A 14,500-nucleotide genomic window follows, 5' to 3' on the forward strand; every position below is an offset into this window, starting at 1 on the left:
TTAAAAATGTCAAGGCAATAGATTCCTATTGGGAAGCCACGAACCTACAAAAGGTAACATACTATGGATGCCCACCATTGGAGAAGAGACTAAGGATTCCCCCAGGGAGCACACATCATGTCCACTAACATCTACCAGGAACCAGTTCCACCACCCCAGAAAAGGGGCAGCTTATAGAAACTAGGTTTAGACTTTTCACACCACACTTAAAGTCAATCTGGGAGCAGAGAGGCAATTGCTATTGTCATCAGATCTCTTTTTCAAAAGAGAGGAAAAAATATATCATCTTCTCATGCATTCAAATACTTACTGATTTCTACTACAAATAAATGTGGGTATAGACTATGTTAGGCACTTGGCAGGACCAGGAGAACAGGCATCATTTAGAAAGGCTGGTATAAAAAATGCAGAAAAGAAAAAAAAAAAAAAAAAAAAAAAAAAAAAGCTGAAGGCAAAGGGAACAGGAGGAAGATTATTAGCAAGAGGAGGCTGGAGAGGTTAAGTGGTGCCACACAATCCAGGGCCTTATGAACCATATCTTGAAATTTATTTTAAAAACATTAAGAGGTATCAGTGAAGGGTTTTAAGCAAGTAAAGTGATTTGGCCAGACTTCTACTTTTATTTAAAAGTTCTCGGGCTACAGTGTGAGGAATGAACGAGGAAAAGTAATCTGAAAAGGAGGAGACCAGTTAGGAAACTGATAAAGCCAATCAGGTGAACAAGTACTACTATGAAAACATCCTGAGATGAGCACTGGCTGTTATTCTATACGTTGGCAAATTGAATTTAAATAAAATATAAAAAATTTAAAAACTAAAAATAAAATAGAAAAGCAAAAAACATAGCAAATACTAAAGTATGATGATCACCAGTCTGGAAAAGAAGAAATAACAATATTTAGAAATAGCTACCACACACTTATACCCTAGACGAATCTACCACTGTATTTGCACCATAGCTGACTTACCGTCCTCTACTCAACGTTATCCTCACCTCTCTCACCAAATAAATCTTGCCTCTATCCTAATTGTATCAACCGATTGTCCAATCCAGTAGCTACTTGGCCCACGTGGCTATTTAAATTAATTAAAATACATTTTCAAATTTAGTTTCTCAAAATAAATCTTTAAAAAGGGGGGGGAGGGGGATCCCTGGGTGGCGCAGCGGTTTGGCGCCTGCCTTTGGCCCGGGGCGCGATCCTGGAGACCCGGGATCGAATCCCACGTCGGGCTCCCGGTGCATGGAGCCTGCTTCTCCCTCTGCCTGTGTCTCTGCCTCTCTCTCTCTCTGTGACTATCATAAATAAATAAAAATTTTAAAAAAAAAAAAAAAAAAAAAAAAAAAAAAAGGGGGGGGAGGGGATCCCTGGGTGGCTCAGCGGTTTGGCGCCTGCCTTTGGCCCAGGGCGCAATCCTGGAGTCCCGGGACCGAGTCCCATGTCAGGTTCCCGGCATGGAGCCTGCTTCTCCCTCCTCCTGTGTCTCTGCCTCTCTCTCTCTCTCTCTCTCTCTCTCTCTCTATCATAAATAAATAAATAAATCTTTAAAAAAAATTTTAGTTTCTCGGTGGTGACAGCCACATTTCAAGTCTTCAACAGCAGCAGATGGCTACTGGCTACTGCGTGCCCAGCACAGACATAGAGCACTTCCATCATTGCAGAAAGATCTATCGGATAGTGCTGGGCTACAGATATACCTACATCTGCCACTTCACTAGGTAAGCCTATTTAAAAACAACACATTTATCTGAGAGGCACCTGTGAAGGCAGACTCAGCTCACTGTCTCATGCCCACACCTTGTATATTAATAAGCTTCACCGTGTAGTGAAGAATCATGGTGTACAAACCACCAGACAGGCCCTGTGTTTTGGCTCATTAATCCTCACTATGCTCTGAAGAAATAGAAAAGCAGCAGGCATCACCCATGTTTTATAGGTGAGGACACCTAGGCACAGAAATTAACCTGCCTGAGGCTATAAAGTCAATAATGGAGTCGCAAATAAAAACTGAATTCCCTAACGCCCTGACCAGTGCTCCATTCATTAAAGTAGTCATGGCTGATTTAAGAACCCAAGGATGGAAACTATTCAGTTTCACCTGACCCAAGCAACCATTTGCTTTATCAAATGGCTGGCTATACCCACAGGAGGGTCATATCTGTTAGGACCATGTATTTTTGTGTGTGCGTGCACGCGCATGTGCACATGCAAACCAGAAAAATAAAAGTACATAAAAATAGGTATCCCTTGAGCTTGCCTTAACTATTTCATCACATGTGACAGAAAATAAAGGATATCAGACACACTTACTGAAACTAAAACCTCAAGGTATGGTACACTCTTGCATTATTAATTTGTTTTTTAATTATGCTATAAAAAATGACAACTTAGAAGCTCTGCATTTTGTAATTCTTGTTTGCCTCGGTAGCCAAAGTAAGCGTGACTTTTGTGTGCTCTTTCTAAACCTATACAGGCAATGGGGATAGGAAGAGGCAGTTCTTCTATTTCCATTTCAACTCCCTCATTAACTGAAAAGAGTAAAATAATATATAGGGGGACACGAACCAAGTTATAGATTAAAGATATAAAATCCACATATGGCAATTGCTTGTGACACTCTTGACAATAGCAATTTGAAAATGCAGCCGCCAGCATTCACTAATGCATCTCTGTGCCCTGACACTGCAAAACAATTTACCGAGAGCTTCATTTGAATGATGTGAAAAGTCTAAGAAATAACTCAACAGCACTTGCCCAACATCTAAATTCTTATCTATTTTAACTAAATATGCAGAAAAAGTGTAACATAATAGAATTTTCAAAACAAATCCTGAAGGACCGGGAAGCATCCAAAATTGCTATTTCTACGTTTCTAATTCCTTTCTAATTAATAAGTATGACCCAATCTACAGAAGGTAACTATGTGAACTTAACCAGGAAAGTCAAAGCTTCTGAAATTAATTTGGCAATCACTTCTGAATTAAAGGAGCAAACCTCCCTCAAATATGTAAGCGTCACAAAAGGAAGAGGGCACGAATGTTGATATTAAATACAGAATATAATGGTCACGTCTAACCTCGGTTGTGAAAGATAAGAAAGGGAGCTGTCAGCTGGGGTCTCATAGTGTGTGCTCCATCAGTCTGGACTCAGGAATACAAGTAAAACAACAGTTTTGAACTACTCACACGGCATCCCTGGAGGCTCCAGAGGCGAGTAAGAGCTTGACTATCTCCAAGTGCCCGTTTCTGGCAGCATCGTGAAGTGGGGAGTCGTTCTGATAGCCAGGAGTGTTCACCAACGCCTGGTGCTGCAGCAACAACTCCACTACCTTCAGGTGCCCGTGATTGCAGGCTTCGTGCTAAGTGATAAGAGAAGAAGGGAGAAAAGTGATGATGCATAACAACACAGTGCATAATATTGTAGTGAAACTGCACTTTAGGAAAAATGTGAACTTTAGTCAGTAAATTGGTTCTTAACCTACTCACATAGACCATAAGTGCTGACCCAGAGTAAAGCCCAGTTAATAATTCACGATTATTAGCATGATGATCAAGATCTATGCAATTCATGGAAAAAGAGGTTATTTACCTGAGCCTTTGATCAACTACTCTTTTTTTTAAGAAAAATGTAGTTGAACAACTCTACATATGGTATAAACCAACTCCAGCTCAACTGTTCCACCGTAAAAAAATCACAAACAACAAAAATTCAGAGTATTTAACAACTAGATCGTGCATAAAAAGTGAAATTCCCCACGGCTGAACAGAATTCACTAAATCAGGTTCTTAGTACACATATATTTAAGTGGTGCACCCACATATACACAATCACCCCACAAAATGAATATCCCCGAGAGAGTATTTAAAAGACAAACCTCTTTTTTTGGTGAAGTTACAAATTGCTGTACAGCTGGTGTCGATGGTAACAAATATAGAGGTAAGTGCTCAAAAAGAATGAATGATTTAACAATGCAATGTTCAAAGATGCAAATCTTTCCTTATGTGGAATGAACTGTTAACAATGCCACTATGTTTAACTCCAATAAATCTCTGTGGCATACACTGTTTTTTGAGTACATCTATTCAATTTATAAGCAATATCACACTAAATGTCTGTGGGTCTATTTCTAGGAGAAAGGAAGCCAAATTAGACATCAGGTCCTCTAATAAATCGCTCACCAAACTTTACTACAATTTGCCTTACTGGCTTTAAAAAAAATTTTTTTTGACCTTTTCGACCTTTCTTTGAAAAGGTTAGCTAGCCTACGGAGTCAAAACAACAAAGTGACTCTGATCCAGACTAACCCCTCCCAGCTTAAAAACTTGGTGAGAATTATATATCACTTTAAACCTTTTTTATACCTGGCCTAATGAGAATCTCCTAATTTCTGTGATAACTTTCCAGCTCACAGGATAAGGGCTTCCACTTTCTCTGTTGATACCTCTACGGCTATCAGGCAGTCCATACAGCGCTTATTACCATGTATTTGTGCCATTCCTTTTGCAGGCTATACTTCACATTGCATTTTTAGTAATAATAATAAAGATTTTTTTTTTAATTGTGTAATGTCTGCCAAGATCTTCTACTACTTCTACACATTTGCAATTAGGTAGGGTTTAAATGAGGCTATAATAGACCCTCAGTAAGAATCACTGCCTTGTGATAGAATCCTATACCCTGTTCTCTGACCTCTGCATGTTCCAAGAAATCTGGTTCTAATGACATGCAATGTGGCAAAAGGGAGCCTGATGTACATTGTAGTAGGTACCTGCACACAGTGGCTACATTCAGCAACATAGTAGATAGCAATAACTAGATTCCTAAATCTAAAGGTAGTCAGTGTAAAGGTAGCCAATTTCTTGCCTGTCACAAATGGAAAGTCAGATGAAAAAATCATCATCTTCCCTTATTTGGTGAAAATATAAGTTCTTCAGGTTAAAAGGAGAGTGTATATTGCAGAGAATAATATATAGATGACTATATAACATAAAAGTATAGTAACTATAAAACATAAACAAAATGAGAATAAAAAACAAATAGAAAACTACCAATGGTGTCCATCCAGCATGGTCTTTAACATTTGGGTCGCTTCCATTTTGTAAGAGGTACTCAACGGAGGGTACGTCACCCTAGTAGAACAATGAAAAAATAAAAGAAATTAAAAATCATCAAGAAAAGAAAAGAAGATAATTAGGTTTTGGTTTTCTATCTTTTTTTTTTTTTAATTCTGTCTCCTCAAAGATAGAATCAAAATTACGTCTTTTATTTAAAGCCTACTGCTCATGAATAATAAGTAATGTATAGATGAACTGTGGTGAGGTACCAAGTCATGAAGTTATATTGTCCATCCCTGACTATCAAGCACAAAATGCCTGAGATTAGCAACCCTTATCAAAAGTCATTTCAAAATACCAAATAAAGGGCACTAGCCAAAAATCAACTGGTGATAATGAAGTATTTAAAGTCATCCCTTCATTTGTGAAAAACATCCTTTTCAAGCATGCATTAAAATGAATTCCAAGTACCGTTAAAGGCAAAATTAATGCTAAGAAGGCTGCTAAGTTAAAGCTGCCAAAAAATTGGGGTGCCTGGGTGACCCAGACTGTTGAGTGTCTGCCTTGGGCTAGAGTCATGATCCCAGGGTCCTCTGGGCTCTCTGCTCAGTGGAGACTTGGCCTCTCCCTCTCTGTCTCTCCCCCAGTTCATGCTCTGCCTCTTTCTCTCTTTCAAATAAATAAAAATTAAAAAAAAAATTACCAAAAATTGCTTTCTTTTTGACAGTTACCCACTTATCCCTTAATACATTAATTTAGTCTATATTTACGTTATTTGCTCTAAGATTTTTTTTTTTTTTTAGGCAAAAGCAATGCTTATTTTCTCCAAATAATTACTGACAGAGCTCACTCTGAAAAAAGGCTGAATAAATAAAAGTTACATATGGCAAAAGTTACCTATGAAAAAGTTGTGTTCAACTGGTTTTGTGAAGAGCATCTTTAGGGAGAAGGAAACCTCTCCTCTCCCACTCCCAGCCCCAATATTCTGAAAGGAGTTTTTCCCCTATTGGTTTGATTATGTAGGAGTCACTAAGTTTCCCAATACCTGCGTTTATTTGCTTGTTTTGAGGCACCTCTCAAACACAGCAAATCTTAAGATGGTACCTTACTTAGCTTTCTTTAAAAAAAAATAATGCAACACACACACATCTTTATGCTCCTAAAATAACAAAATGACCCAATCAAATCAATTGTCCCCGTTCCAATTTAAAAAAAAAAAAATTCCCATAGTTACTTAAGGGTGCAAACTCTATACCTCTAGTACAAGGTAACATTTATTTAGCAACATTTGCTCTATATTCAAGTCAGTTCCAAATAAAACCAGGAACATCTGTCGAGATACAAATTTGAATTTTTTAAAACAATTCCATGAATACTGAGGGCAGATGAACTGCCAGAACCACATACATTTCCAACCTTCAACATGAAAGTATCTAAAATAAACAAACCAAACCACCACTACAAAAAGCCTTCAGAAAGACTCCCTCATTCTAATTCTACATAGTAATCACACAGACATATTCACCTAAAGCAGCCCATAAAATAATATAAACATAACTGAAATGAAGAGTCACACAGGAACAGTCACAAAGAAACAGTGACAATCTAAAGACGAAAAGCAGACTCTCTTGTAAGGTTGCTAGACGGTGGTATTTTTCTTTCATGTCACCTCGTTAGACTATCAAAGTGTCTTCTGGTAACAAACCATCCCTAGACTTCCCCAAAATACATACCCAATTTGCAAAGTGCTTGTTTTTTTATACCCAATCTAATCTGCTTTCTCCTCCCTCCCTAGTCCTTAAAAGTTTGTCATAATTTCATTGTTGTACTTTATGTAAATTTAATGTCATGCACATAAATAAAATTATGAAAATTAGATAGAGTCCACAGTAACTGAGTAAGCTTGAACCAATATGGAGTTTCTGGGAAATAAATTAATTTCTGCTTCTCATTTCTTTAAATTACATTCTTTACTAACAATATTTTCTGAGTAATAAGCACTCACTTTTAGACTCCCCACAACTTAAAAGATTGAGATTTTCTTAAACCACAGCAAGAAAATAAAAACAGTCTAAGCAAAGTTTTTACCAACGCTTGTATGAAATCTTAAATGGAGTTGATATTTTCAAGTAATACCTAAAAGGCTGAAAATAAAGAGAGCATGTGTACCACACAATCAATTTTCTTATTGCTAACCTTTCATTCAAAAAGATTCTTCACACATCCACACGTTTCAGCAGTATAAATTAACTTCCCAAACACACACACACTTTTTCCCTTATTATAAATATTAGCTTTCCTAAAATATAAGAATATTATTTGATAAATATGGCACAAACATTATAATAATGACTTACCCCAAATGGTTAAGTTTTTCCACATAAATGAACTAATCAGCTACCTAAAACCTCTTTTGGCAACTAAATATTGTTAAATTTTTTTTTTTTTTTAGTTATCCAGAATGAAGCTCTAAAATAGATGAAACACTTCCCTGGCTTCTCAGACTTGACTGAATAAAATAGTTTCACAGATGATTCTGGTATTAAGGAGGTTCAGTATTATAAAAGTGGTGGGTGACAGAGGGAAAAATGGATACTGAGTCCAAGAGATGTTCTAGAAATTAAAATCTTGAAGATATCATAGATGCTAGTTTGCTTCTGAATCCTCCACTACTTTCTCAGGAAGCTACTATGAAGGACATGTAGTAACAATAACTTTACACACATGACCACCTTAAAATATAATGAATTACAAAGTCAAACCCTAAAGGAGACTCCTCACAAGGGATGTTCTCTCCACCCAGGAGATTCCCATCACCTTTGTTACGTTAAGTACATCATGCTTTGTAAGTTGTCTTCAAAATACGATTCATTATGTCTGCATCAAATGCGTCTCATGACATGCCAAGCTGAGGTCTTTCTTCTATTTCATGATATGTTCAATGCTGTGGCATGAATTACGAGTAATCATTACCATTTTAAGAATCTGTGCTACAAATTTGAGGACGTTTATTCCAGCAACTACGAATCTTCAAGCAAAGGTAACATAATAAGTAACAAATCAAAATTTTCTGTCTAAATAAGTATCAAACTAAACTAAATTTTTAAAAATTACATCAGAAGAATAGTGAGTATTTATCTTAGTTTTTAATTAGGTATAACACTTTCTCATAAAATTTCACATTTATAACATAACATTCTCACTAGCATTTTAACCATAGGTGACCTTCACATCCAAATACAAATAGAAACATGGGCAATAAAGAGAACCAACTGGATCTCAACTTTTGTTCTGGTTAAATGAGAATATGCACAACATCCAAGACATCATATTAATGAATATTCTGCTTGAAATTCCACAGTGTAATAAAACGAAAGTGTAAGTAAGGAATTCAAGAATAATCCTGTGTAGGGTTTGCATTCAAAAAGTGCTTAATGTTCAAAACCTAGATGGCTCATCTGTAAATCCATGATCCTGAGGGAAAAAAGGATTTGAGAACTGAGAATACAAACAATATCTGCCAGTGATACAGTAGCTGTTTACATTCAGGCAGCCTGAATTTAGGTAGTGTGGATATTTAATACGACCCTTCTATTGTCAAGTATGGAGGTTATCAAGATAAATAAGGTAACAGATGCTTTACATTAACCCAGAAGTCCACTTCTAGGAATTTATCCTCAAGATACATCTGCTCAGATATGAAACAAAGATTGCTTACTACAGGACTGTTTATAAAAGCAAAAGAATAGAAACAAAAAGGCATCCACCAGTAAGGGACTAGTTAAATCATGAAAATTCATGAAAAGCAATACTACTATGAAAATATACAGAAAGCTGTGTGCCAATATAAAAGCATTTGCTTATAAATACATAAAGAAATTCACAAGGGACACACAAGTAAGGAAGGTGGTTAGCAAAAAGGGCTTGTCAGTAATAGGGTAGCAAGGGGCAGAAATGGGAGTGAGGTTTTCTACGATAAATACTATTATTCTTATTTTTGAAACATGCAGTTATTACTCAAATTTCAAAATTAAATTTTAAATGAAAAATCTGGATAACCACAATATCTAACTGAGACATGTAATAAAAATCTAAATGAATATAAATGCAAACAAAATAATGTCATCATAGAGAAGAAACTATCTCTGGGAATTCTGAGAAAGATTTACTAAGAAGGTAGGATGTAAACTGGATTCTGAAGGTTAGGTACAAAGAGCCAGGAAGGAAGACAGAAGCATGGAGAGGAAGGAATTTCAGAGTCAGAAAAAAAGAACACATGAAAAGTACTGGCAGCATTAATGAACGTACCTGAATAAGTCATAATATTAAATCTCAGTGTGACAGGAGAATGGGGTTCAGCTCATGACCGAGTAGAAAATTTGCTCATTTATTCATCAAATTCATCTGTTATGTTCCAGGCAATGTTCTACATCCTGAAGACATGACAGTGAACAAACAGAATTCTTGCTCTCATTCTAAAGAGAGGCAAGAAACCAAGAGATCTACACTCATAATGTCAGGAAATAAAAGGAAGAAAAACAAAACAAGCAGGGCTGCTAGTTCAGGTAAGCTAGTAAGTCCCTCTGAAGAAGTGGCATCTGAGCAGAAGCCTCAAGGGAAAGGATCACATCAGGCTGTGTAGACCATGAGAAGCACTATGGCTTTTACTTTAAGTGGGCCAGGAAGTTACTGGTAGGGGAGCAGAGAATGACAAATTCTAACTTAGGTCAGATTATTCTGGCTGCCATGTAGAGAACTGATTGCAGGAAGTGTGTAGAAAAGCAGGGTGAGAACTTAGGAAGCTACCTCAGTGGTTGTTAGAATACTCACCCTGTCCCCCAAAATGTCTGTGCCCTAATCCCCAGAACTTGTGACTATGTTATGCCTTATATGACAAAAGGGATTTTGTAATGTGCTATGGTTTCTACTACACTTTAGGGTACTGAGCTTCGATGGGGAGATTATCCTGCATTGACCAGGTGGCCCCAGTCTAATCATGGGAGTCTTTAAAAGCATCTGCTGCTGCAAGTTTAAAGACAGAGGAAAGGGGCCATCAACTAAAGAACATGAGAATGGGAGCGCCTGGCTGGGTGGCACAGTCAGTGGAGCATCCAACTCTTGATCTCAGGGTTGTGAGTCTGGGCCCATGCTGGGTGTAGAGATTACTTAAAAATAAAATATTTAAAAAAACAAATATGAAAATGGCCCTCAGTGGAAGGTCAGCCAGAAAACAGGATCTCAGTCCTCCAACCACAAGGAACTATCCAGTTCTGTGCAACATCCCAGATAAGCAAGGAAACGGGTTATCTCTTAGAGCCTAAGAGCTGTAACACAGCTGACAAACTGATTTTAGTTCAGTGAGACCCATACTGGCCTTCTAACCTATAGAACTGTAAAAAATAATAGTAATAATAATTTGTCTTAAGTCACTACATTTATGGTGCCAGCAAAAGGAAACACATAGGGTCAGGGCAAGAAAAGGTAAGGAACTTCCACCTGGATAGTAGCTATGGAAAGGTTATGGCCAAGAAAGACACCATGGGCTAGGTGTGCAGCAATATATTAAAGAATTTTGTTAATACCATTACCAAGATCGGAGATCATTCTGTAAAGCTGTAACTGCAGTAAGAGAAGCTGAAGAGAAGTAGCCCAATGTAACTGCTGGGTGGGGGTGGAATCTCTACCCTCAGAGCCCACACACCAAGCATGTATGGTGCAACCATGCACTCTCAAAAGCCGATTGGACAATGGAAATGGCAAGTCTACCAAGTCACTTCGGGGAAAAACAAGCACAACAAAAATCTACCTTTGATGACAGAAAACCTGGTACTTCCCCTTATTTGGTGGGGCTGCCTGACTGGTCATCAGATCTACATTCCATTCAGCCACAGCAACTCTTTCTCTCTCTTTCCCTGCTCCCTGTTCCATTTTTAGTATTTTAACTTCAGAGCCACCTCAAATCTTTTTCTAAACTGGGTGGGCACAAAACATAAATTAAGATAGCAGAATCACAATATTTGGTTTTCTAGTACACACAGATTATTCACTGTTGACCGCAAATGAGAATATTAGGGCAGAAAACAAAACGAATACTATTCATAAAAAGATAGATCTCCTGATAAATCTACTGTTTTTGTTTTCTCAAGTATTAGTTCTACTAAAATCAACCTGGGTGAAGGGTTTACATTCAACTCATAACAAATTTTTAAAAGAGTGCATTTTTGTTAAATAGTGATTTAAAAGAACTACAGAAATCAATTAGCTTTTCTTAAATGTACTATGTATCAGAATCTGCCAACTAATGACAATAACAGTATTGAGTAAGTTGAAGAGAGTCAATAACAGTATTGAGTAAGTTGAAGAGAGTCAAATGGGCTTTAATACTGACAAGACTCTTCCTAGGTAAACTAACAATCTGACAAAACTTGTATGAAGCAATTTTCAATGGAGAAAATTCACAGGGGAGTATACTGTTTTCCTGGTCTTAAGATTGTGTCTTTTTTCCCCCACTGACGAGGTCAAGGGTTGGCAAACGATGGCCCACAGGCCAGGTGCATGATGTGATATGTCAAATTTTATTGATTTACATAACTGTCAATGGCTGCTTTTGAGCTACAAGCAGACATGAATAGTTGTAGAGACAATATGGCCTGCGAAGCTGAAAATATTTGCTCCTTTAAAAGTTTGTCAAAAAAAAAAAATAAAAGTTTGTCAAACCATGGCCTAGCTCTTAGAATCTTTATTAGTAAAGATAAATTATTATTATGGTTAAAAGAAAAATTCTCTACCAATGTAAACAAAGGCTTGCCTGGTGGTCTGAAAGTAATTACCAGAAAGGAAAGTGTAGAAACTACAGTGGTCCTCGTTCCCATGTATTAGTCAGAAAAACAAACAAAAAAATTATTATTATGCTAGCTACTTAAGTTTAATGAAACATTTATAACATTATAAAGTTAGATTATGTGCATGTATATTAAAAATATAACAAATAGGACAAAAAATAAAAAAAACAAATAGGACAAAAAAATATAGTCTGCTTTTTTTAAACCAATGCTTTGCAAAAAATAAACTAAAATATAACCAGGACAAACTCTGAACATTCAAGTTGTTCAAAGGATGTGTATGTAGAAACTAGCATGTCATCATGTTGCAGTTTCCCTCCTCCCTGAAATCAGATATAGAGTATTCTACATTCATCATTTAGTGGAAGACAAAACAACAAAATAAAAATAAAACCCTAACAGTTGGGGAAACTCATTTTTGTGCTTTTCCCTTTCTCCATACAAAAATACAGGAATGCCTGGACTCAATGTCTACTCCCTGTTCTTCCCAAGTATTTCATGTTGCTCACCAAGCCCTGTGTCTGAGGGCCTCCATCTGAGGGCCTCCAATGGCTCCCAGATCTCCCAAAGTTCTCCATTCACGTAAAAGACCATAAGAGCTATCCTAATTTCATCCTAAGCATGCCTAGATTTTATTTTGATAACACTCACATGAAATCAGAGTCTTTAAAGCTGTGACGCTAAGTGCTCCCTATATGTGCAGTTCTTGAGTCAATTGCAAAGATTAACCCTTGCAAGTACAACTCATGCTTGACAAATAGGCTAGGTTCCAAAAAACTTACACTGCCACACCCCCAGTGTTGAGCAGTAAACAAAGAGGTAACTTTAATCACAGCTAGTAAAAGAAATGGCTGGCCTTAGGATACAGACAAGCTCCTTCATGGTCTGTCATGGGAGCCATTTCTGATAATCACATTTCCACATCATTGGAAAGATGTACAGACCACATCTTTCAACCCTGCAAATTCTGGCAGTGCCCACTACAAGTGACCAATATACAGAAGCCTGTCCCCTCCCACACTGTCCCTAGCTCTTTGGGCAGGTAAAGACATACTGCCTGCAGTAACCTGGCAATTGTCTGTATCCATAAAGCATGAGAAAGTGGTAAAAACTGAACAAAACTCTCATGGAACAAACTAAAGCCCCTGGCAAAGTAGAAGCTGGAATGTTGAAATATTGGTTTTCTCCTGCAAGATCATGCTCCTCGGGCCCAGAGGCCACGGCTCTAACTGAGGTGGGGAGGCAGTCCCTATGAATTTTCTTCTCTAGTTCACAGGAACTATGACATGGGGTATGCTAATTATCCCAGCCATCTTATGTCATTGTTCATAAGCCCCACAGAAACTGTTTTATATATAGTTGGTCTCATTCCAAAATTGTGTTTCAGAGTAAGCATCCTACCTTAATTGAAGCAATATGGAGCAGAGTCTCTCCTCTATGATTTCTCTTCACAGCCGTAAGGCTATTGGGTGACAGCTTTGTTGCTGAGGGGCTAGACATCATCCGTCTGTAACGTGGGCTATTCAGGGCAGAAGGCGGTGTACCTGGTGAAAGGGTCATGGACTCAACTGATAGATTACTGTTTTTCCTCCTTAATGTGTCACCAATTTTAAGTTTGCTTGAAGGTGGTGAAGAGCAGCCAGGCAATGGCTTGCTTTCTGAAAGCACTATGTGCTGGCTACTGGTGCCAGGAATGCTGCTTCTGCATCTCTTAGAAATGGGACTGGACCGGCTGCTGCGCCGCCCACGCCGCCCACTGTGACCTGATGGCAAGGACTGCTTAGGTGGAAGAGGATTCTCACAGAGATTCTTCTGGGGAGTCAATTCTTCATTCCTGCTCTCCAATTCTGGAGACTCTATTTGCTCAGCTAATGGTAAAGAGACTTCAGCTAAGCTGCTAAAACACTGTGATTCTGTTACAGAGCCACTTGCAAGTAAGTCTATTTCACCATTTGCCTGAGGACTAGGGTTAACAGACGGCTGGCTACAGAAAGACACCAGCTTCTCCTTAAATTCCTCTTTGGAGTCAAGTTCATCATCTTCTTTTTCTGCTTCTAAATTCCATTTTTGGTTGATTTCGGTTAAAGTTTTCTTTTTTTGTTTTTTTCTAGATCTTGTACGAGCCTTTTTAGCCCTCTCTGAAACACTTGTTGGAGGACTTGTAGAAACAAATTCGTACATTGAAGCCTGCCGAGCGTTCTCATCACTTATGACTTGAGGGTGGGTTTGCACTGAAACTTTACTCACAACATATCTGACCTTCTTACTTCGAGGACTGAACCACATTTTTATTGAATTCTTCTTATTTTCTGCATCATTAAATAAATTTTCCCTAGATGTGTCTTCTTTCAAATCTGACAGAAAAAAGGAAAAGAAATCTGTTACATGAACTTAATCTCCCCCATCTTGAGCTCTCAAAGAATTGTGCTTGTAGTTCTCCTAAGTTGTATCACATTTCATTTCTGTACCTCTTTTTCCTCTTCTGGACTATGATCTCCTTGAGAGCAGATATTTACTTACTGAACAAATACTTATAGAATCCTACTTTAATTCCAGACAACATTCTACAGACTGGAGATCCAACAGAGAACAAAAAATGGAACTT

General features: G+C 37.7%; 1 protein-coding gene across 8 annotated transcripts in view; it reads right to left on the reverse strand.

Annotated features, from left to right (window-relative positions):
* BARD1 (BRCA1 associated RING domain 1) overlaps nucleotides 1–14,500 on the reverse strand; it is a 78,915-nt gene that overhangs the window by 34,449 nt on the left and 29,966 nt on the right. For all 8 annotated transcript variants that reach the window (XM_025441598.3, XM_049106482.1, XM_049106479.1 and 5 more), the window contains 3 exons: nucleotides 13,297–14,249; nucleotides 5,048–5,128; nucleotides 3,185–3,357 (listed from right to left, as the gene is read on the reverse strand). In XM_025441598.3, coding sequence (XP_025297383.1) covers nucleotides 3,185–3,357; nucleotides 5,048–5,128; nucleotides 13,297–14,249 — 1,207 coding nt within the window. The remainder of the gene's footprint in view (nucleotides 1–3,184; nucleotides 3,358–5,047; nucleotides 5,129–13,296; nucleotides 14,250–14,500) is intronic.

Source organism: Canis lupus, chromosome 37, assembly GCF_003254725.2.
Source record: "Canis lupus dingo isolate Sandy chromosome 37, ASM325472v2, whole genome shotgun sequence".
NCBI lineage: Eukaryota > Metazoa > Chordata > Mammalia > Carnivora > Canidae > Canis > Canis lupus.